We start from the raw sequence: 24,956 nt of genomic DNA, 5'->3' as shown, positions 1-24,956 counted from the left end.
AGAGATAAAGAAAGTAGTTACTTTAAGCATTAACCTTAGGCATTACAATGATTGAGACTCAAGGATAACTGAATAAAGACTGAAAGATAAAAACTGTGAAAGTCACCCAAGGTGGATTCAGTGAGTTCACTTCAGATGCCGTTTTGAGATGCAGATATACCATTTACACCTCAGAATCTTAAAACTCAAAAGTATAGATCTGAAGAGTGGCTGCAGACATTATAGGGAAACATGGTGTGGAGATGCTGGCATTGGACTGGGGTGCACACAATAACCAGTCTCACAACACAGGTTAAAATCCAACAGGGTTTATTTGGAATCACCAGCTTTTGGAGCGCTACTCCTTCATCAGGCGAGTGATTTCTGATGAAGGGGCAGTTCTCCGGAAGCTCATGATTTTAAATAAACCTGTTGGACTTTAACCTGGTGTTGTGAGACTTTTTACATTACAGGGAAAGGAAAGAGAATGGTGAGGGTTTACCTGATGGAAGCCTTAAAAATGATGATAGACTTTAATGGAGTGGGTTATAGACATCCAAAACTGGGGGCCAAATGTTACTGTTTGGGAATGGGATGTTTAGCTATTTGTGGGGCGGTACTTTGGGTTGAGATATACAAGAAGAAATTCCATAGGTTGCTTAACTTGCTACCACATGGACTAACTGAAGTGAATAACATAGATACATTGAAGGGGAAGCTGGAAAATTTACGAGGGAAGAATAAGTTGAAGGATATACTGATAGGGATGGATAAAGTCAGACAGAAGGAGATTTATGTTGAACTAAACATCAGTGGCAACCAGTTGGTCGACAGAACTTGCATCCGTAATCAAAAATCATCCAGTTTTTGTTTTTCATTTATATAACTGTGTCACAGATTGTTGAAAGAACATCAGAGTGTTGTGACTGAGATAGAGAGGGTCTTTCATGTGAGAACGAATCATAATTCACAGAAGCAGCAGGTGTGAACAAATTAGCATCGTCTCATGACTGGACGAATTGTAACTTGCTATCATATTTAAGGCACTGTGTATACTGTGACTGTGCAGCTCTCAGTGCAATCTTAGAAGTCTTCCAAATAGGTTCTCAAAAACTGTTACTGATTTCTAGACGCTGATTACTTTTTAACTTTTGCTATGTTGCAAGCAGTGAAGTGAGTGAACATGCCCAAAGAATGATGATGTGACTTTTTCGAATTCTTTCTTGGGATGTGGGCAGTGCCAGCTTGGTCAGCACTTATTGCCCATCTCAATTGTGCTTGAAAAGTTGGTGGTGAGCCACCTTCTTGAACCACTGTGGTCCATGTGGTGTAGGTCCACCGATAGTGCTGTCCCAGGATTTTGATCCTGTGATAGGGCAGGAATGGAGATAAATTTCCAAGGCAGGTTGGCATATGGCTTAGAGGGGAACTTGCAGATAGTGGTATTCCCATGTATCTGCTGCCCTTGTCCTTTGGTTTGGTAGAGGTCATGGGTTTGGTAGTAGGAATCTTGATAAATTCTTGCAGTGCATTTTTTAAATGATACTCACTGAACTAAAGTCCTTCACCCTCGCTATTCTTGGTGCATCCTCCAAGCGGTTCTCGACATGGAGGAGTACTAACTCATCAACTGAGGGGGTGGGGTGCTGGGGGGTGGTGAAGTTAACATGTGGTAAATTTAATGTTGGCAAGTGTGAGGTGGTCCACTTTGGTAGGAAGAATGGTAGGAAGGACTATTACTTACGTGGCGAAAAACTGCAGCAGGCGACGGTGCAGAGGGACCTCGGGGTCCTTGTGCATGAGTCGCAAAAACCCAGCTTGCAGGTGGTCAGGAAGGCGAATGGGATGCTGGCCTTCATAGCGAGGGGGATTGAATATAAAAGTAGGGAGGTCTTGCTGCAGCTGTATAGGGCATTGGTGAGGCCGCAGCTGGAGTACTGTGTGCAGTTTTGGGCGCCGCATCTGCGCAAGGATATTTTGGCCCTGGAGGGAGTGCAAAGGAGGTTTACTAGGCTGATACCGGAGTTGAGGGGATTGAGCTATGAGGAGAGGCTGAATAAACTAGGCTTGTACTCGTTAGAGTTTAGAAGAATGAGGGGAGATCTCATTGAGACGTATAAGATGATGAATGGGATGGATAGGATAGAGGTGGAGAGACTCTTCCCGCTCAAAAAAGACAGTAGGACTAGGGGGCACAGCCTCAAGATAAAGGGGAGGCGGTTTAGAACGAAGTTGAGGAGGAACTTCTTCACTCAAAGGGTGGTGAATCTCTGGAATTCTCTGCTCGTTGAAGTGGTGGAGGCTGCCTCGCTAAATATTTTTAAGAAGCGGGTTGATGGGTTCTTGATAAGAGAGGAGATTAAGGGTTATGGGGAGAGGGCGGGAATGTGGAACTGAGCCACGACAGATCAGCCATGATCTTATTGAATGGCGGGGCAGGCTCGAAGGGCTAGATGGCCTACTCCTGCTCCTATTTCTTATGTTCTTATGTAACTGTAGTATGTGGGTCTGGCTCATAAAAGGTTAGCATGGGACCAACTACAGCAACATCCACATGGGAACAAATGATGTTGGAAAGAGCTTTGTGTAGAAGCAAGCTTGGATATTTACTGTACCTTTGAATAGCTCCTAGTTATTAACACTTTCTGTTAAACTATCTTAAGACTACACATACCTTAATAAGAGTGACAGAACAATGCCCAACACCCTACAACAGTAAATATCAGGAGGTTTCCCATTTCTGACCTGATGCCTTATTGTGTTACAGAGTCAATGTTGAGGATTCCCAGGGCAACTCCCTCCCTACTGTGTGTCACCGTGCCACTGTCTATGGTGGGTCTGTCTGATAGGTGGGATGGTGATGATGGTGAGACATTGTCAGATATAGTTCTTTGGATTGTGAGTGGGTATGGAAGCTGGATTCCAATTATTCCGTTTGCAAAAAGAGTGGGAAATATGCAGAATATCTGAAACGTGGTCAGAATCTCCATTCCCACTGGGCAATGCGTAAAACCTCATTCCTAAAACTACTCAAAACACACAATGTCCGACCTTCCACATCCATCTGATGACTTCATATTCGAGGGGGACATAAGGGTCAGGATTCTGTGATTTGAGCACATGCAAACATTGAGCTACTTTGAGCAACAAAGTTTAAAGTTTATTTATTAGCATACTTTACTAGTAGGCTTACATTAACACTGCAATGAAATCCCTGTGAAAATCCCTAGTTTTCCCACTCTGATGCCTGTTCGGGGACACTGAGGGAGAATTTAGCACAGCCCAATGCACCTAACCAGCACTTCTTTCAGACTGTGGGAGAAAACCAGAGCACCTGGAGGAAACCCACGCAGACACAGGGAGAACATGTAAACTCCACACAGACAGTGACCCGAGCTGGGAATTGAACCCGGGTCCCTATGCTGTGAGGCAGCAGTGCTAACCACTGTGCCACCTCGAGCATCTTCATTGAAAACCATTGTGGTGAGCCTCAATAGGTCCTACTAAGTCCTTGTGTACAACAGTGGGGACCTGTAATTCAACAACTTGGGCTGAGTGCTCACAAACTGTGGTGATTTTCATGGTTATTTTTTAAAGCTGATGCAGATGCAGAGCGTGTTCAGGCGATTCCACACTATTAATTAACAAGCCCTTTAACTGAAAGTACCTCTGCACAAATACATACAACAGTGCAAAATTATTCCAAACAGCAGGATCTTATGCAACGTAAACCTCCTTCCTCGTCAGGCATTTTTGTTCTGAAGTTTCATGTTCAATTTTTTTTTAAATGCTTTGAAGGGAGTTTTTGCAATGTGCTAAATTCTCTGCTGTAAACACAGACACCTTACCTGATAATAGATTTGGGAATCAAATGGGGATAGGGGTGAAACCATAACCAGCTGGCAGGGCTGAGCTTCTTGGTCTTTTGACTAAGATCAAAGATCAGATTGAGCCCAAGATGGGGTGCAATGCTTTTTCTTGTAAACTTGGATCTTTTATCTCTCTTTTGAGGGTGGCACGGTGACACAGTGGTCAGCACTTTTGCCTCACAGCGCCAGGTACCCAGGTTCAATTCCTGGCTTGGGTCACTGTGTGGAGTCTGCATGTTCTCCCCATGTCTGTGTGGGTTTCTTCCGGGTGCTCCGGTTTCCTACCACAGTCTGGAAGATGTGTGGGCTTGGTGCATTGGCCATGCTAAATTGTCCCTTAGTGTACCCGGACAGGCGCCGGAGTGTGGCGACTTGGGGATTTTCAAAGTAACTTCATTGCAATGTGAATGCAAGCCAACTTGTGACAGCAGTAAATAAACAAAACTAAACTAGGATCACGAATTGGATTCAATTTGAATTTGATTATTGGAGCAAGTAAAAGAGTTTTTTTATTTGATTATTATTATCACATGTATTAGTATGCAATGAAAAGTATTGTTTCTTCTGCACTACACAGACAAAGCTTCCCTCCATAGAGAAGTGCAGAATGTAGTGTTACAGTCATAGCTAGGATGTTAAGAAAGATCAACTTAATGCAAGGTAGGTCCATTTAAAAAGTCTGACAGCAACAGGGATGAAGCTGTTCTTGAGTTGGTTGGTACATGACCTCAGAATTTTGTATCTTTTTCCCAATGGAAGAAGGTGGAAGAGAGAATGTCAGGGGTGGATGGGATCCTAAATTATGCTAGCTGCATTGCCGAGACAGCGGGAAGTGTAGACAGAGTCATAGATGGGAGGTTGGTTTGTGTGATGGATTGGGCTACGCCCACAACCTTTTGTAGTTCCTTGCGGTCTTGGGCAGAGCAGGAGCCCAGACCAAACTGTGATACAACCAGAAAGAATGCTTTCTATGGTTCATGTTATGAGCTAAATGTCTGGCATCGATCCAAGTATCGGAAACAACAACAGCACACTCGGCAAACAAGCCTCCCATCCATTGACTCTGTCTACAGTCCTTGCTGCCCTGGAAAAGCAGCCAGCATAATTAGGGACCCCGCGCACTGCGGACTTTCTTTCTTCCACCTTCTTCCATCGGGAAAAAGATACAAAAGTCTGAGGTCACGTACCAACTGCCTCAGGAAGAGCTTCTTCCCTGCTGCTGTCAGATTTTTGAATGACAGCAGCAGGACTTGTCTTGCATTAAGTTGATCTTCCTCTACAACCTAGCTATGACTGTAACACTACATTCTGCACTCTCTCCTTTCCTTCTCTATGAATGGTATGCTCTGTCTGTATAGCATGCAAGAAAATATTTTTCACAGTACACAAATACATGTGACAATAAAAAATCAAATCAAAAAACCTTGTCACCCCCTCCTTACTAACGCCTGGGGCCATACAATTGACTGTCAAGAGCATCCATCCACATCATTGTTTAAACAGTCATTAATGCCCTTGTGAACTATAAACAGCATCATTTTATCAGATGCCTGCAAACAAAAACAAGCAATGGTGCGATAACATCAAGAATCATGTCTCCATTAAAAAGAAATCTAAAACTGCATTATATCTCATGATCCCCAATGTTACCCAGGAGCCAATGTTGCAGGCTATGAAAATGAGTTATTAAAATAAGTCATTCAAAGAACTGAAATCCCTCAGTCAGCAACTCCGCTTTACTGGGGAAACTTTTCGGAAAGAGCCATACTCTGAACCTGAACACAACCATTCAAATTGTTTTCATTCCTGAGACTGCAGCAGCTTTCAAGTTTCCCTTATTTGTATTCGAGAGTTTCTTTTGTGACAGGAACACTTGCAAATAAAACGTCATGTATTCCATTTTTACAGATGCCGGCTGCAGTCTCACCTTTAAATTGTTGAGCAATGCGCAGGCACCTGCACAATTGCCGTTTTAAATAACTCTGACTTTCTCGGTGTCAACCGTGGCTCAGCAGGTAGCACTCTCACTCCTGAGTCAGAGGTTGTAGGTTCGAGTGTCAATGCCAGAGTCTTGGTGCATTCCTGTTGGGACTGTTGAGAGTGCTTTACAGTCCGTGAAGTCCCTCTTGAAGTGTAGCCACTGTTTTAATGTAGATAATGTGGCAGCCAACGTGTATACAGAAAGTTCCCAAAAGCAGTGAAAGAACAGCGGTTTTTGTGCTGTTCTTTCAGGAGGAAATTATGGCCAGAATACTAGGGAGGCCACTCATCGCATTATAAAATTACATTTCAAATTAGAAACTGGAGATTGCGTGCTGCCTGCCAGAGTGGATCGGATTTACCTCGCATCCAGTCTGTTATTAGTCCACTGTAAGATAACTTCATTAGCACTTCCTTTCAATCTTGTCATTATTCTCCGTGTGATCTGCACAGCACTGTTGCACAAGTAACCAGAATTGAACATGGTGATCTGGTTGTGATCTGATGGTTTAAGCAAAACATCCCTCAATTTGCTCTTAATTGTTAGGCTACATGGAATCCTACAGTGCAGAAGGAGGTCATTTGGCCCATCGAGTCTGCACCGACCACGATCCCACCCAGGCCCTATCCCCGTAACCCCACGCATTTACCCTAGCTAGTCCCCTGACACTAAAGGGCAGTTTAACATGGCCAATACACCTAACCTGTACATCTTTGAATTGTGGAGGAAACCAGAGCACCCGGAGGAAACCCACACAGACACATGGAGAATGTGCAAACTCCACACAGGCAGTGACCCAAAGCTGGGAATCGAACCCAGGTCACTGGCGCTGTGAAGCAGCAGTGCCAACCACTGTACTGCCCAATCTAGAATCATGGAATGGTTGAAACGCAGAAAGAGGCCATCTGTCCTGTCATGTCTGTGCTGGCCCTCTGAAGGAGCAATTTACTTTGTGCCTTTGATCTGCCTTTTCCCTGGAGCCCTGTAAATTTTTACTTTTCAGATAATCAATTTTCCTTTGAAAGCCTCAAATGAATCTGCCTCCACTACACCCTTAGGCTGTGCATTCCAGATCTGGACTACCTGCTGTGTGAAAAATCTTTTGCTCACGTCACCATTGCTTCATTTGCCGATTTTCTTAAAACTCTGTCTTTCGATTCTCAATCCTTCTGCCCATCAGAACAGTTTCTCCCTCTCAACCTTGTCCAGACCCCACGTGATTTTGAAAACCTCTCTTAAATTTCTTTTCAGCCTTCACTGCCCCAAAGAGAATAGTTGCAACTTACCTAATCTGTCTATATAAGTAATTGGATAGTCAGAAGCCTTTTCCTAGGGTGGAAGAGTCAATCACTAGGGGACATAGGTTTAGGGTGCGAGGGGCAAGGTTTAAAGGAGATTTACGAGGCAGATTTTTTACGCAGAGGTGGTGGATGCCTGGAACTTGCTGCTGGGAGAGGTAGTGGAATGGATACTGTAGTGACTTTTAAGGGCATCTTGACAAATACATGAATAGGATGGGAATAGAGAGCTATGGTCCCTGGTAGTGTAGAGCATTTTAGTTCAGTCGGGCAGCATGGTCAGTACAGGCTTGGAGGGCTGAAGGGCCTGTTCCTGTGCTGTAATTTTCTTTGTTCTTCTTTGTTCTTAATGTCCCTAATCCCTGGAATTCTTGGGAATATTTTCTTCATCTCTTTTAACGCTATCACATCCTTCTTAAAGTGTGGTGCCCAGGACTGGATTTGATACACCAGTCGAGACCAAACCAGAGTTTTATACTAGTTTAACGTGACTTCCTTGCTTTTGTACTCACTGCACCTATTTATGAAGCTCAGGATGCCATCAGCTTTATTAACTGCGCTTTCAACCTCTCCTGTCATGTCAGTGATTTATACCCTTGGGTCCTTCTGCTTCTGTGACACGGTGGCACAGTGGTTAGCACTGCTGCCTCACAGCGCCAGGGACCCAGGTTCAGTTCCGGCCTTGGGTCACTGTCTGTGTGGAGTTCGCACATTTGCCCTGAGTCTGCGTGAGTTTCCTCCGGGTGCTCCGGTTTCCTCCCCCAGTCCAAAGATGTGCTAATTAGGTTTATTGGCCATACTAAATGAACCCCAGTGTCAGGGGGATTAGCAGGGTAAATAGGGTGGAATTGTGGGCAGTGCAGACTCAGTGGGCCGAATGGCCTCCTTCTGCACTGTAGGGATTCTATGAGGATTCTATGGATTTAATGATCCCTTGCAACCCCTTTTGAATTGTACATTTTATTCTATATTACCTCTCTCTGTCCTTCCTATCTATAGGTCAACATGATCACCCTACTGTAAGTGAGAGTGTGAGTATAGAGACATGAAGCCAGGCAGAGTTAATGTGAAACAGGTGGCATTAAATGATACTTTTGGAAGATGACATATCCAAATATAAACTATCTAATTAGCTGAAATGAAAAGAGAGCACAATGTTATTGTTATTTCCTTCTCAGGAATCATTAGGATGGTTGCTTTCCCAATGCGATTTGATGAGCTGCCTGTAGTAATATTTAAGACCCACGGATCACAATGGTACATTAGAACAATTGTGTCACAATGTTCCATCATAGCTCTCTGTGAATTTGTATAAATTGTTGATAAATGCTGAACATTTCAAATCTGACATCTAGTGACAGCAATCTGAATAAATTCCACAGTGTAGCTATCGAGCAGCAGACAACATTTGAAAATGGACTACTTGCTATTCTGAAGCCTGAGGCAACTCAGTCGAAAAAGCATCAAAAAGAATTGATTGGAACATATGGTTACAAATTGCAGAGTTTGATTGATGAAGATTCGAGATTTTCTCTTTAATTTGGGGTAAAATGGACAAATGAAGGGGGTTCAAAGAACAAAGAAAATTACAGCACAGCAACAGGCCCTTCGGCCCTCCAAGCCCGCACCAACCATGCTGCCCATCTCAACTAAAACCCCTTATCCTTCTGGGGACCATATCCCTCTGTTCCCATCCTATTCATGCATTTGTCCAGATACACCTTAAAACTCGCTTTCAAAACTGCTTCCACTACCTCCCCTGGCAGCGAGTTCCAGGCACCCACCATCCTCTGTGTAAAAAAACTTGTCTCGTACATCTAAATGTGACCTGCACTGAGTTCTTGTCGACACTCAGCTTGGCTAGTTTCGTTGTTAAAGGGGAGTGACCCAGGTTGCTTCACTGGGAGGAAGGTGCAATATTTTCACATCTGTAAACATTGACCTTCCTATCTATCTAGGTTGAGGGAGCTGGGTCTCTTTTCCCTGGAGAGACGAAGGTTGAGAGGCGACCCGATAGAGGTTTATAAAATGTTGAGAGGAATGGATAGGGTGGATTCTCAGAGGCTATTTCCCCGGGTTGAAATGGTCGCTACGAGAGGACACAGATTTAAGGTGCGGGGAGGAAAGTACAGAAGTGATGGTCGGGGTAAGTTTTTCACTCAGAGGGTGGTGAGTGAATGGAATCGGCTGCCGTCAGTGGTGGTGGAGGCGAACTCGCTGGGGTCTTTTAAAAGACTTCTGGATGAGTATATGGGGTTTTATGGGATTGGGGGTTATAGATAGGTGTTGATGTGATCGGCGCAACTCGTGGGCCGAAGGGCCTGTTTGTGCTGTAGTGTTCTATGTTCCATGTTCTATGACCGAGCAGCTGTGCTGTCAGGTCTGGATTTTTGCTGCTGAGCCAGGTGTCACCAGTTCCTGGCTCGCTACTTCCGCCTTGAGAGGAACCCCCCTAAATCTTTACTCTGGGATGGCGGGGAGAGGCTGAAACAGGATATATTTGGGCCTGGCGTATTTGGGCTCGCTGTCCCCAGATGCGGATAGGAGTGACCTCAAGGGCCGCTGAGTGCAAGCTTGCAAGGGCCACCCTGATTCTCTGAGACTTTATTTTGCTGCATTTTAGGGCTTGCAGCCCTTACTCCTCATACCCAATAACCCTACCCACTTACTCTGCCATGTCCATGGCCTCTTATGGACCCTATGCCAACTTAATGCCGCCTGCTGAGTTTGCATTTGCTCATGTGAGTCAATCCCCACCCTTTTCTTTACCGATGAAAATGGGATCTGTTGGAAGTAGGGGTGGGACTTCCAAATCCAGGCCCCCCTTAACTTTTTTTAAAGTTTCATGGACTGTCCATGAAAACCTGGGCCTTAATCTCAAATTCACAGGGAGGTATTATTTTGTAAATAGCTATAGATTAAGCTGCCTTATTTAATTCTAAAATGGAATAGAGCTAGTGTTTGCAGGGTAGCTAATTGACATTTCTACCCCGATACAAGGCCCATGCAATAGAGATGAGCTTTGAAAGGGGAAGAGTCCACAGGAAGCCATTGTAGATTGGATTACAGGTTTTCCTAAAAATATCACAAATACCCCCATCTGTAAGAATCCACATTAACTGGGCATTAAATACCCAGAACGTGGGATACCTGGCCACTATATTGACTGTTGTGTCCTGGTCCAAAACTTGGTAATACCAATATAATATCTTTGGTGAATCTTCTTGGAGGACTTTGAGAAAGATCTTGTATACCGTAAATCACTCAGCAAGAAGTCCTCTGTGTTGCTGATGTGGTGAAATAGTTTAAAGTACTGCCTCAGGATGGGGTTACTTGGAATATAATGCGGCCATCCATCAAGGTAGTGCATACACTCCTGCAAATATGAAATACTGTGCACAGTTCTGGTCACCCTATTATAAAAAGGATATTATTAAACTAGAGAGAGTAAGGAAAAGATTTACTTGGATGCTACTGAGACTTGATTGTTAACTCCAAGTTATGAGGAGAGGCTATAAAATTATGAGGGGCACAGATCAGCTAGATAGTCAACATAGATAAGGAAGTCTAAAACTAGAGGGCATAGGTTTAAGGTGAGAGGGGAGAGATACAAAAGGGTTCAGAGGAGCGATTTCTTCACACACAGGGTGGTGAGTGTCTGGAACAAGCTGCCAGAGGTGGCTGTAGAGGCGGATACAATTTTGTCTTTTAAAAAGCATTTAGGTAGCTACTTGGGTAAGATGGGTACAGAGGGATATGGGCCAAATGTGGGCAATTGAGACTAGTTTAGTGGTTTTAAGAAAAAGGGCGGCCTGGAGAAGTTGGGCGGAGGGGCCTGTTTCCATGATGTATGATTCTGGTTTTTAAGCCTCTTGAATTTCTTGCAAGTTCTGCTCTATTGCTGCTAAGTGTTGAGTGGTTAAGGTTGTGAAGGTCTGGACTTCCCTCGTGGAAGTTTTACCTTCTTGTCTGTTCCTTCACTGACTTTAAGATTAGCTTCAGACCGTGAAGGCATTTTTGCTCAACAAAGGGCACTCCCGATTCTGAATGACATTTAACCCAAAAATGTCCGACCCCCGCTGTGGTTGGGATTCTCCAGTGCCTACGCAGTGAATGGAGTTTTGGCTGTAATGCCAAACTCTCCGTTCTCACTGCAGTGGGGCGGGTATGGACAAGATTTGAGAATCCCACTCATGGTGTCTCAGAGATTTTTTGATCTCTGTATTTTCGTGTTATAGCAAGCTGACATTTGGCTCGATCCCTCTTGGGCCTTGGGGTTGGATTGATGAGGGTGCAAAATAATTTTTTGCAGCCACTGATCTCCATTGTTCATTCAGCAGTCAGGCTACTTCAGTTGCAAGTAATAAAGGAACTAACTTCAGAAAATAAATCAAAGAAAAAGTCTTAATAAAGAAACTTCATTTCAGCAACACTTTGGGGCCACACCCTGGGTCATACAAGCTCACCAGGTCACATGGCCACCTCATCATTTCAATGTAACCATTGGTTATACTGTCTACCAGGTCAGCTGACCCTCACAGCATTTTACCATTGAACGTAAGAACTAGGAGCAGGAGTAGGCCATCTAGCCCTTCGAGCCTGCCCCGCCATTCAATAAGATCATGGCTGATCTGAAGTGGATCAGCTCCACTTTCCCGCTTTCTCCCCATAACCCTTAATTCCCTTGTCTGTCAGAAACCTATCTACCCGTGACTTAAATATATTTAGCGAGGTAGCCTCCACCACTTCAACGGGCAGAGAATTCCAGAGATTCACCACCCTTTGAGTGAAGAAGTTCCTCCTTAACTCTGATCTAAACTGCACCCCCCCCCCCTCATCTTGAGGCTGTGCCCTCTAGTCCTGCTATCCTTTGGTTATATTATAACATCCGTCAGATAAAACCAAGATTCCAGCTCCTGTATTTAGTGTAAATTCTTCATGATGCCCATTCTGCTTTTATCTTCTTCTATTTCTCCCAGGAAGGAGATTTCCTGGTTGTCTCGTTCCTGTATTTCATGAATAGAGCTTCTTTGAAAAAATACTTTTCATTTTGCTTTGCAAGCGCAAATGTTTTTGAACAACATACTGTTTTTAAAAAGACCAACCTTGCCATACAGATGCACAGCATGGTTCAGACAGGCATTCGTAATGCCTTGGTTCTTCATCCTGCCAAAACAGGGATATTTTAGGAAAGTGGTAGTTGACACCTATTCATTCAGTGTACTTTCCTGGTTGCTGTGGCGATGTACTTTCGGTTTTGTACCCAACAAACTGGATAGTTTCATCGGGCTGTTCCTGTGGGATTTCCCTCTCTCCCTTTACAAAGACTTAATTGTTGCTCTCAGTCGTTGGCCTGCCAGTTGTATAGTTTCACACAGTGTCAAACCTTCCTGAAATCATTGGAAGCCTGTGTCCCTATTCACTTGTGGGACAAGGGTGTCACTTGCTGACCAGCATTTATTGTTCATTCCTCGTTGCCCTTGGAGGGCAATTGAAAGTCAACCACATTGCTGTGGTTTTGGATTCACATGTAGGCCAGACCAGGTAAGGACGGCAGATTTCCTTCCCCGAAGGATATTACTGATGAGTTTTTCGACCATGGCTTCATGGTCATCAGTTGATTCTTAACTTCAGATATTTTTTATTGAATTCAAATTCCACCATCTGCCATAGTGGGATTTGAACCCGGGTCTCCAACACATTAGCTGAGTCTAAGGATTAATAGTCTAATGATAATACCACTAGGCCATCACCTTCCCTGTGGTTTCTTTCAAAATACCAATCAATGACTATCGTGTCTCTAATTAAGTTATCATTTATTATTCTGTTCTCACAATTGTCATCAAATGGTAGGGAACGTTTATGAATGGATCAAGGAGAGTTGATGGTCTAGTGGTATAATCGCTAGACTATTAATCCAAAAATTCAGCTAATGTTCTGGGGACCTGGGTTGAATGCCGCCTTGGCAGATGGTAGAATTTGAATTCAATAAAAAATATCTGGAATTAAGAATCTACTGATGGCTATGAAACCATTGGTTTCACTAATCTGGTTCACTAATGTCCTTTAGGGAAGGAAATTTGCAGTCCTTACCTGGTCTGGCCTGCCTGTGACTCCAGAGCCACAACAATGTGGATGGTTCTCAACTGCCCTCAGGAAACTAGGGCAAAATTAATTCTACAAATGCTGGCCAGCCAGCGACGCCCATGTCCCATGAATGAATAATAAAAATTCATTCACCCGGGCGGTAGCTTCATTGGTTAAATTTTATCCTCTCCATTAACAATGTTTTGATGGAGACTGAAATATGAGTCAAAGGCTCCAATAAACATCTTTATAGGAGGCTATCTCTTTGTTCACACCCTGCCTGGCTAGCACATCATTTGTAATGTTGCCACCAGTGTACAACAAGGTGCTAAACTGCTCCACGTTGTACGTGCTTGCTAGACCCAAAGCATTGCAGTACCGAGTGAAGTGCCTTCTCCACTTTTGCCATTGCTCAGTCTGCCTGAGGTCCTACATGTTCACTAACAATTTTGGGAGAGGTAGGATCGAAGCCATTGCTCACCCTAGGTGGAAGTTCCAGTTTCTCATGGTGTGTCTCTAATGCTATTTGCTGGGCCATCCTTGTGATTTCCCTCTCTGGTCTGACTACTGGGTTGGCATCGAAGTCTTTGACCCAGCGCCTGATGTTGGACTTCATCGCAGCCTGTTTCTCACCATTTTCTTTCACATTTTTCTGTGGGTGTAATCACTGTTACCACAATCAGTTGCTGTTGGGTTGCCTTGGAAGACATTGGGTGTCTTCACTCTGGTGAGAGATCCGGCTGGACGAAAAGATCTTTCCTTTAAAGTACTTGCATATAGTTAGTTACGTAAATAAAAGATCACAGAATATATCAGGAAAGAGCTACTGCTCCTCTGTTAGGTTCTTGTCACTCATTTGAGTGATATCATTATGACATAGCTCCTTGCACATGTTCAGAAGCTATTATGAGAATAAAACAGGAGCTAACCCTTTGCAAAAACCGCCTCAAGTATAAACAAGCAGTTTTTACAGCTGGTAGTCACAAGGGTGTTGGAGTCTAAAGTGAATCTGATGTGTCATTTAAAACTAAATGAGGCTCAAGAGTTTTCCTTACTCAAGCATTACTCACTAATTGCTTTTTTATGCTCTGTGCCATTGACTGTTGACAGGCCTAGGTGGAGGCAGCCAAGATTTAACAGTGGCCGACTGGAAGATGTTTTTATTGGGTCTTTTGGGTGCTGCCAGTCAAGTGGCAATAATTGATCTGTCCCAGAGCCGGTAGCATGGTGTGGGTTTTGACATATTTATCCAGTAATTCCGCACATTAGGCTGAAGATGTTGCAGCAAAATCATGATATCAGTACTTGACAAGTATGCAAACTGTTACAGAGAGTCTGTGCATGCACAGAATGTTGAGGCATACAATTATGTTGAAGATGTGGGGATGGCCCAGTGATATTATCACGAGACTATTAATCCAGAAACTCAGCTAATGTTCTGGGGATCTAGATTCGAATCCTGCCGTGGCAGTCGGTGGAATTTGAATTCAATAAAAAATATCTGGAATCAAGGACCTACTGATAACCATGAAACCATTGTCGATTGTCAGAAAAACCCATCTGGTTCACTAATGCCCTTTGGGGAAGGAAATCTGCTGTCCTTACCCGGTCTGGCCTATGTGTGACTCCAGAGCCACAGCAATGTGGTTGACTCTGAACATCCATGGGGAACTAGAGATGGGCAATAAATGCTGTGATGTGAGGATGCCGGCATTGGACTGGGGTAAACACGGTAAGAAGTCTCTCAACACCAGATTAAAGTCCAACAGATTTATTTGTAGCACAAGCTTTTGGTGTGTTCGAACACTTTGAAAGCTTGTGCTACCAAATAAACCTGTTGGACTTTTACCTGGTGTTGTGAGCCTTCTTACTGTGCAATAAATGCTGTAAAAAGTCTGACAACACCAGGTTTTAGTCCAACCTATTTATTGGATTGGACTAAAACCTGGTGTTGTCAGACTTTTTACTGTGTTTACGCCAGTCCAACGCCGGCATACCCACATCAATAAATGCTGGCCAACTGGCGACGCCCATGCCCCACGAATGAATAAAAAAAACCCAGCTGCTCTTTGGAGGGGTTAGGAGAGCATTGTAGTGAGTTTGCTGTCCTGAAACCAAGGCTGGAATGTTACCGGCACAACTGCCCTGATTCCAGCAATTCCTTTTAAGAGGCTTGCAGAACGGAATTCTGTGTTGGCTTTGGGAGGGATTTTATGAGCCTCGGCTGAGTGAGGTTGTACAATACCAGCCCCAGTCTTCAATATAAAAACTAATACTGAATGTTCAGACTGCAGGTTTGGCTGTTTACTTGAGTTCAATGTCACAATCAAATATGCAGTGTAAATTCACTTACATAGTGGTCATTGTGTTTTTGCAATAATTCACTGTGTCTGATGTTTCTGAATGTGCTCTGATGCCTGGATGAATTTTTATCTGTTCTTTTTATCTGTGGGTTTGAACAGTAACTTTTAGAGACTGCTAATTAAATGGGTTTTCCCTAAAGATGGTGGTCTGCATGTGGTAGATTGTGCTGCAAAATCTGCACCGATGGCTACATGTTACTTTTCACACTTTGGTTTCACAGATTTGAGGCAAGGGTGACCTGTATTTTCTTGGCTGTGCTGTTGCAGCAGTGACATTGGCTGCTTGTGGTTGAGCTGCTTTTCTATGTGCAAAACTGCATTTATTTCCAGATTATTATTCTCACTCCCCCATCTCCCCTGTCTGTTTGCCAGTGCAGCGCTCGTAATTGGCTTCTTGGCTGAAGTTGCTGGCACAAAGCAGCTGTGAACGTGTGCACTATTTCACTTAATGGAAAGAGAAAATTAAATCTAGCCTGATTATAGATAGGTTAAGTGAGTGGGCAAAAAGTTAGCAGGTGGAATATAATGTGGGAAAATGTGAACTTGCCCAGTTTGGTAGGAAGAATAGAACAGCAGCAAATCATTTAAATGCTGAGAGATTGAGGAAATCTGAGACACAGAGAGATCTTGGTACATGAATCACTAAAGGTTCGTATTCAAGTACAGCAGGAAGGCAAATGGAATTTTATAGAATCATGACAATGCAGAAAGAGGCCATTCGGCCCACCAAACCTGCACCAACAACAACCCCACCCTCGCCCTACCTGTATTCCCACATATTTATCCTACCAATCCCCCTAACACTAAGGAGCAATTTAGACAATCCACCTAACCCGCACATCTTTGGAGTGTGGGAGGAAACCGGAGTACCCGGAGGAAACGCATGCAGATGCGGGGAGGATGTGCAGATTCCACACAGACAGTGATCCAAAGTCAGGAATCGAATCCAGGTCCCTGGCGCTGTGAGGCAGCAGTGCTAACCACTCTACTGCCCTTACGTTGTTGTTTATTCCAGGAGGAATAGAACATAAAAGTAAGGATGTTTTGCAGCAGTTGTACAGGGCTTTGGGAGACCATGTCTAAAGTATGGGCAGTCCTCGTCTTTACGACATTCGAGTTAAGACGAACGGTACTCAAGACGTCTACAAATTAACACTGTTTTGAATTGCCTTGTCAGTTCCAGCTTCCTGATGCCATGTTAGTGGTGACCTTCTGACACCACGTCTGCATTGTTCATATGCGTGCATCAACATTCAGTTGCTTTTTGATGCACTTTTGCAGCACTTGGTGCCTTTGTTTTTCCAGTTCTCAAAATTTAGAGTTTCTTGGCCCATGACAAAGGGTCATCTGGACTCGAAATGTTAGCTCCTTTCTCTCCTTACAGATTGTGCCGGACCTGCTGAGATTTTCCAGCATTTTCTCTTTTTGTCCCTTTAAATGCTTGAAGTTGACATCAACATTTGTTTATTCGCAAACAGCTGGTCACTGATAGGGCATTATTTGAATTCCTGGCCAAAGTTCTGTGCAGCCTCTTTAATGAGCACTCATGTTGACAATTGGCTGTTTAGCAAGCTTCTGGGCAGCTGTTCCTGGCACTGATTTTGAAAGCTTTCTCAAGATAGCAACTTGCTCTTAAACCTGGTGTGACAGAACAGAACCTAACCCTGGACGTCTTTATAAATACATCCTTATTTTTACTGGACATTTTAGCTGAACAAAGACCATTAAGTAGTTCACCCTCTGCTTGTGAGCTTTCATTTGTGAGTGTCCAGAACAAAGTAATTTACTTCTGAGTTTCATGAACGTCACACCTTGTTATGTCTAAGGAGATTCTACCAGACCACCTGGTGCCTGCACAGTTCAGCTTCAAAGAGAGCTACAGGAATTTGACGAACCACTTGCTAGTGGAATCTGTGACTCTACAAAGATGTTAACTGGCCAAACACCGACCCTCAACATATTGCACCTCTCCCACGTGGTACTGGTTAGCACTGCTGTTTCACAGTGCCAGGGTACTAGGTTCAATTCCGGCCTTGAGTCATTGTCTGTGTGGAGTTTGCATGTTCTCCCCATGTCTACATGGGTTTCCTCTGGCTGTTCTGGTTTCCTCCTACACTCCAAAGATGTGCGGATTAGGCTGATTGGCCTTGCTAAATTATCCCTTAGCATCCGGGGAATTGAAGGATAAAGTGGGGTTACAGGAATAGGGCTGGGTGGGATTGTGATCGGTGCAGACTCGATGGGCCAAATGGCCTCCTTTTGCACTGTAGATTCTGTGATTTCTACGGATTCAGGTATTGTGCTTCTCTTGGCGGGATATTGTCGTGCTGTGTTATGGTTCACTCAATATAAGACAGAAAATGTTTTCTTCTTAAAGCTGCAGTCACAGTGACAATGAAGTGCAATGAGCGTTAAAATAACATTAACACAGTTAGATTATGGTAAGAAGTCGCGCTACACCAGGTTGAAGTCCAAGAGGTTTATTTGGAATCACGAGCTATCGGCGTACTGCTCCTTCATCAGGTTAGTCCTGGACTTTAACCCAGTGTTGTGAAATTTCTTAGTGTGCCCAGCTCTCCAACGCCGGCATCTCCGCCTCACAGTTAGAATATGATGGTCTTTATTGATGCATTAAAGTAAGTATCCCTTTTTGGTAATTAGAAGCAATATTACTTTATACAAATGGAACACAGGGTATGACAGTTTTCTTTTCATATTCCAGTTTGCAAGTTTCAGAAAGTATTTGTCTTTTACTGGGCCAGATTTTTCTGTAGCAGGGCATCTAGTGATATCAGCTGTTATTTAGACCTGTCTCTGCAGCCTTCAGCTCAGAGCAGTTTTGATGATAAAGTTTCTGAGCTGATAACGGTGCAGTTAGAGAAAGGCAGTAGCTGGGACCCAAGGGTAATCAGCAGGACATCTCTTCAAGCAATAAAATCTGAAGCATTCAAAAACAAACAGCAGAAAGCCCGAGAATAAAAAGGTGAAGTCAAAGCAAGGAGTTCAATGTCAAATCAGGTACAGGAAGAGAAATTAAAGGAGGGAAAGAAAGATTAGATTTAAGATCAAGAGTAAAGAGTGATAGAAAGGACAAGCAAGAGAATTTAACATTTTAAGTTGCGTTTTGCTGAAATGAGAGGTGCTGTTGAAGCTTTTCATCTTGAACATAAGGGGGACAAAGGCAAGAATACCAAATTTCAAACAATCCTAACAACTTACACTGTAGGGGAGAAAGGTGCTGATTGGTTGGCAAGTTGACTGACTGACTGAGGCATTGCCATAGACATTTTAAAAATTGCCCCCAAAATTCAAGACCTGAAATGCACGGTGGCACAGTGTTAGTACTGCTGCCTCACAGCGACAGGGACCCAGGTTCGAGTCCTAGCTTGGGTCACTCTCTGTGCAGAGTCTGCACATTCTCCCCATGTCTGTGTGGGTTTCCTCCAGGTGCTCCGTTTTCCTCCCACAATCTGAAAGATCTGTTGGTTAGGTGCTAAATTCTCCCTCCGTGTACCCGAACAGGCGCTGGAGTGTGGCGACTTGGGTATTTTCACAATAAATCCACTGAAATGGTAATGTAAGCCTTCTTGTGACTAAACTTTACTTTCAATATAATGGGAGTAAAATACTGCAGATGCTGGAATCTAAACCAAAAAGAGAAAGTGCTGGAAAATCTCAACAGATCTGACAGCATGTGTGGAGAGAGGACAGAGTTAATGTTGGCTCTATTCTCTCTCCTCAGATGCTGTCAGACCTTCTGAGATTTTCCAACATTTTTTGTTTTTGTAATCAGATGTCACACTTGGAATATTTAATTTTTGATGCCTTTTGCTATTAACACATTGAGGATTTTTCATTTTCTTTCATGAGGTATGGGTGTCGCTGACTGTGCCAGTATTTGTTGCCCGTCCCTAATTACCCTTGACGATGTTTGTGAAAAGTTGGGACTCAAATAATTGCCATGAATGGAAAGATTACTGGTTTGGTTCTTGGTATTGTTCTAGAGATGGAATCTCATATTCATCATATTGAAGGGGAGACATCACACTGAAGAATTGGAGGCTGGTGGATAACCAGTGACCAACTATTTGATTTTTGTGTGGGAGCCTCCTTAAATTTGGTTTCTTTTCAAATCTTTTATTGAGTTATTCTTGAGCAAATGGAACATTTGAAAAGAGACACTGAGGGAGAACTAAAGAGTGGTGAGCCTATGGAATTCATTACCATATGAAGTAGTTGATGCCAAAACACTGAATGTATTCAAGAGGCGGTTGGATATCGCACTTGGGGCAAATGGGATCAAAGATTATGGGGAGAAAGCAGGATTAGGCTATTGAGTTGGACGATCAGCCATGATCTTAATGAATGGCAGAGCAGGCTCGAAGGTCCAAATGGCCTCCTCCTGCTCCTATCTTCTATATCTCTATGTATTCCTAAAATGTATTGAATGCATTGGGCAAAATTACTAGAGAAGAGCCAGCAGACACATGATGGGCCAAATGGTCCTTTCTCATATTTTCAATTGTCAGTGCAATGATGTACTGTATAAAGGTGTGGATGAGACTCTTCTATATGGCTCTCTTTACCTTCATTGGCTTTTCAAATCTTTCATTACTTGTGTGAGAAAGTTCTCTACTTCCCTTTTGTTGATCAGTGTGTTCATTACTGTCCCTGCTGACTGCAAAATATCAAGAATGCTCAAGAGGCCAGAATAGGCAAAGGTCAGAGATCTTCGGAGGGTTGTGGGGCTAAAAGAGATTCCGAATAAAAGGGGAGAGGCTATGGAATGATTTGAAAACAAGGATGAGAACTTTAAAATTGAAGCAGATGTTTAACCTGGAGGGAATGGAAATCAGTGAGGCAGAGGGAAATGGATAGACTTAGGCTGGAGATGGGAAACGTTCCCGGACCCACCCCGTTCTTCAGACTAGGCAGGACTTTGCTGCGAGTTAGGACTAAAGCATCAAAGTTTTGAATGCCTTTAAGTTTGCGAAGGGTATAACATAGAGGATTGGCGAGGGTGCACTGGAATAATAAAATCTAGAGGTAACAAAGACATGGGTGAGAATTTCCTCATCTAATAAGCTGAGACAAAGTTGAAGTCAGGTGATACTATGCAGGTGATCTCGGTGATGATGATGCAAGATGCTCGTCTTGCTGTCAGATATAAAAATTGAATTGAGAGTCTGTTCAGCCACAGGACTGTTGCCGGGGGAGATATGGGCCAGGATTCTCCCAGAAAAATTCTAAGTGTCAAATTCACATGAAAACTGGAGTAACTCTTGCTGATTTTTCAGTGTGAGTTTGAAATCTTCTCCACTCTATGCACTGCAGTGTTCACCAGGGTGAATCACACTGAAAAGCCACTGGTGGGGCCTATTGGTGCCCAGGAGGCTGGCAGCACAGCAATGAGCTGTGCAGGTGTTGATCTGTCGGTGCTGAGATCGGCACGAGCGCAGTGCCCCCTGTTTGCCAGCCTCCCGATTGCTGGCCAACCCGATCACTGGCCCCCCAGATGTAACCAACAACCTCCCCCCACCCCTCCCCCCGATCTCCAGAAACCCTCCCTCACCCCGATGACTAGCCCTGATCGCTGGCCACCCTCCCCCACGGATCCTGACTGCAGAGTTGGGGGGAGGGGGCAACAGGATCCCCCACCCTTACCGTTCCCCCTACTAGGCCCCATCCCCTAGGCCCACCCCCATTAGGACCCATCCCCTTGGCACTGCCCATGACTGATTGGGTGCCGGGGGGTGGGGGGGGGCGGGGGGGGGCCCTGGGCATCAACATTTTGCTCCTTAGGCAGTGCCAGGGGCACAGGCTGGTAATGCCAGCTGCCCGAAAATGGGGGAGCTTCTGTAAATCCCGCTGGAGTGAAAAACGCCTAGCGGTAGTGGGGGAGAGATGTTGGCGAACCCTGAGTTTTTAGTCCGGGTATGCTAATTATATTCAAGTTGCATTAAAATTCTTATTTAAATAACCCATGAAGTTCCGTGCCGATTTCACGGAGCTGACAGTGCCGGAAATCCGGCACTCAGGTTCGGGCACTCAGCGCGGATCACACTAATCCGATCCTGCTGAAATCTCCCATCCCGCTGTGCTAAAAGATCAGCGTTGTGGGTTGGGAGAATCGCCCCCATGAAGTTGTTTGAGACAGAAGACAAAGGTTTCTGTTTATTTAATTGGAGGAAATTTCTGCTCATCCAGCACTGGATGTTGGACGTTGTATCAGTAGGGGATTTAGTGGCCTTGCTGGGAATTAAGTTATAAAGTATTAAAATATTTTTAATTTACTTTAAAAAAAAACATGACTGAGGGCCACAACGTTTTCCTTAATAATTGCACTATTCAGGGAAAGCAAGAAAATGAATGATGATATATTCATCTGATATGAAAGGTATCCATCTGACATGGATAGCTGTGGGTAGCTGTTGGAATTTTTAATTTTTTTAGCATGTGCAGCAATCACCAAGCCCCAGAAACAGCATCCACAGTGACTGGGGTGGGGAACTCTTCAATGATGTGAGTCATTGACTGCAGAGCTGGCTCCCTGTTGGAATGAATATACCTGTCAAGGTGCTAATCTTTTGGTGGGATGTGTCTTGTTTATTCTGAAGCACTTTCCAATACACTAAATGACATGCTTTGGAACGGAAGTGATTTCCCTTGATACCTTCTTATGGCATACTTTGCAGAAGAGTTGGTACAGAAGGAGGGAGGCCATTCAGCCTGTCGTGTCCATGCTGGTCCTCTGCAGGAACGATTCACCCCGTGCTGCACTCCTGCCTTTTCTCCGTCTCCCTGCACATTTTCCCTTTTCAGATAATGATCTGATTCCTTTTTGAAAGCCTCAATTGAACCTGTCTCCAATGCCTTTCAGATCCGAATGACTTGCTACGTGAAAAAGCTTTTCCTTACGTTGCCATTGCTTCTTTAGGCAATCATCTCAAATCTATGCCTTCTGGTTCATAGTCCTTCCACTAATTGGAACAGTTTCTCTCTGTCTCCTCTGTTCATATCCCATATTATTTTGAATACCTCGATCAAATTTCTTCTCAAACTTCTCTTCTCCAAGGAGAACAGTCCCAACTTCTCAGACCTATTTGCGTGATAGTATTTGATAGGCATTTTGGTCGGGTTGGCACGGTGGCACATGGTTAGCACTGTTGCCTGACAGCGCCAGGGACCCGGGTTTGATTCCCAGTTTCGGTTACTGTCTGTGAGGCGTTTGCACATTCTCCCCATGTCTGTGTGGGTTTCCTCTGGGTGCTCCCGTTTCCTCCCACAGTCCAAAGACGTGTGGGTTAAGTTGATTGAGCATCCTAAATTGCCCCTTAGTGTGAGGGAGATCGGGAGGGGTAAATATATAGGCTTACAGTGATAAGACCTGGATGAGATCGTTGTCGGTGCAGGCTCTATGGGCCAAAATGGCTTCCTGCTGCACTGTAGATTCTATGATTCTATTTTCGGATCAGGCATAGCATGGTTGAAATCTAAACAACCTAGAGTTTGATCCCTGTAGGCTACATTGTGTTTATAATTTTCTGTTTTCTTCGTTTTTCAGGTGGCAGAGATGCATGGTGAACTCATAGAATTCAATGAGAGACTACACAGATCATTGATGGCCAAGGAAGCTCTTATCTCACAGATGAGACAGGAACTCATTGATCTACGAGGGCCAGTAAGTAGCTCTGTACAGACTGCTCAGAAATACTGTAATGGATAATAGTGGTGTGTGGGATTCAACTAGACAATTGTCTGTATTAAAAATTCATGGACATGTTACCAGAACAATCTGTATTTGAGTAAAGTGTAGTTATGAAGCAGGTAAAATAGAGAAAGGATACCAAAATATATAAAAGGTTCCATATGAAAACTGTGATAAAAGCAAGTCAGTGTTTGCTGCTGACAGAATTTGAAGAGAAATAGCTCCGGAAATAGATTAGAAATAGATTTTTAAAAATGTTGCTACTGAGAATATTTTGGACGCTTGGAGGAAGGATCTCTGAGAAGTGAGAATAAAGAGCAGTCCTACAGACTGTTCAATGATTTTATAATCAAATCGTGACATTTACTCTGTGAAGGCATCTTATAAAGGGAGAACTATTGCAAGAAAATACAGAGTAGAGCAAGCAAAATAAATGGATTACAATTTAACACAGGGAGCAAGCTTTATCAAACCATGGAGCGACTTGTTACCAGTACCATTGGTTTAATGTAAAATTAATTCAAGAGAAGCCCTGCTCAACATAACTGAGTCTGTTACTGGACACGTGAAACTTGTTTATGTACATCTGTTTTTAATCCCAACTGGTTTCTCAATGCAATACATTGAATCTATGTCACCTATGTCCAGAGATGTGCAGTTAGGTTGATTGGCCATGCTAAATTACCCCTTAGTGTCACGGGATGCATCGATTAGCGGGATTACTGGGGTAAATATGTGGGGTTACGGGGATAAGGCCTGTGTGGGATAGTTGTCGGTGCAGACTCGATGGGTCAAATGGTGGCCTCCTGCACTTTAGGGTTTTCTATGATTCTATGTCAGGTATCTAAATCAGGCTCCTATTCAGAGAGTACAGCTCAGCTTTTAACACCGTTGTTCCTATAGGACTCATCTTCAAACTTTATGGCCTGGGATTCAGCTCCTCCCTGTGCAGCTGGATCCTAGACTTCCCAACCCACAGACTGCAGTCAGTAAGGATAGGCAACCACACCTCCTCTATGATCATCCTCAACATTGGTGCTCCATAAGACTGTGTCCTCAGCCCCTTACTTTACTCCTTATACACCTCTGACTGTGCATCCAAATTCCCCTCCAACTCGATTTGCAAGTTTGCAGATGACACCGCCATAGTGGGTCCGACCTCAAACAATGATAAGACAGCAATGAGATAGAGAATCTGGTGAACTGGTACACCAACAATAATCTCTCCCTCAATGTCAACAAAATGAAGGAGATTGTCATCAACTTCAGGAAGCGTAGTGGAGGGCATGCCCCTGTCTACATCAAAGGGCATGAAGTAGAAATGGTCAAGAGCTTCAAGTTTTTAGGTGTCCAGATCACCAACAACTTGTCCTGGTCTGCCCCATGCCAACACTTGAGTTAAGAAAGCCTCTGGTTCTTCAGGAGACTACGGAAATTTGACATGTCAGCTACAACTCCCATCAACTTCTACAGATGCACCATAGAAAGCATCCTTTCTGGTTGCCGAAGTTTTTAACAACCTTCCCTTGCAGTCTTGTTCAAGCTGGGCAGTGAGTATTGGCAGAACATTGAATGCTGGAAGGTGTAATAATTCACCCAGTCCAGCCTTGCCAGGTTTGGGTAAATGTGCATGATTCTGAAGGAGTCGCTGGACCCTCTCTCCATCCTCTC

The 24,956-nt window shown here is 43.9% G+C and overlaps 1 protein-coding gene across 1 annotated transcript in view; it reads left to right on the top strand.

The window, feature by feature from the left end:
• The window catches only part of snx29 (sorting nexin 29), a 538,494-nt gene that overhangs the window by 322,967 nt on the left and 190,571 nt on the right, over positions 1–24,956 (top strand). Inside the window, exon 16 of the mRNA XM_080207008.1 lies at positions 23,142–23,258. Coding sequence (XP_080063134.1) covers positions 23,142–23,258 — 117 coding nt within the window. The remainder of the gene's footprint in view (positions 1–23,141; positions 23,259–24,956) is intronic.

Source organism: Carcharhinus amblyrhynchos, chromosome 18 (assembly GCF_965287045.1).
Source record: "Carcharhinus amblyrhynchos chromosome 18, sCarAmb.v2.hapA, whole genome shotgun sequence".
NCBI lineage: Eukaryota > Metazoa > Chordata > Chondrichthyes > Carcharhiniformes > Carcharhinidae > Carcharhinus > Carcharhinus amblyrhynchos.
The sequence above is the reverse complement of the archived record's forward strand: the minus strand, read 5'-3'. Positions and strand labels throughout refer to the sequence as shown.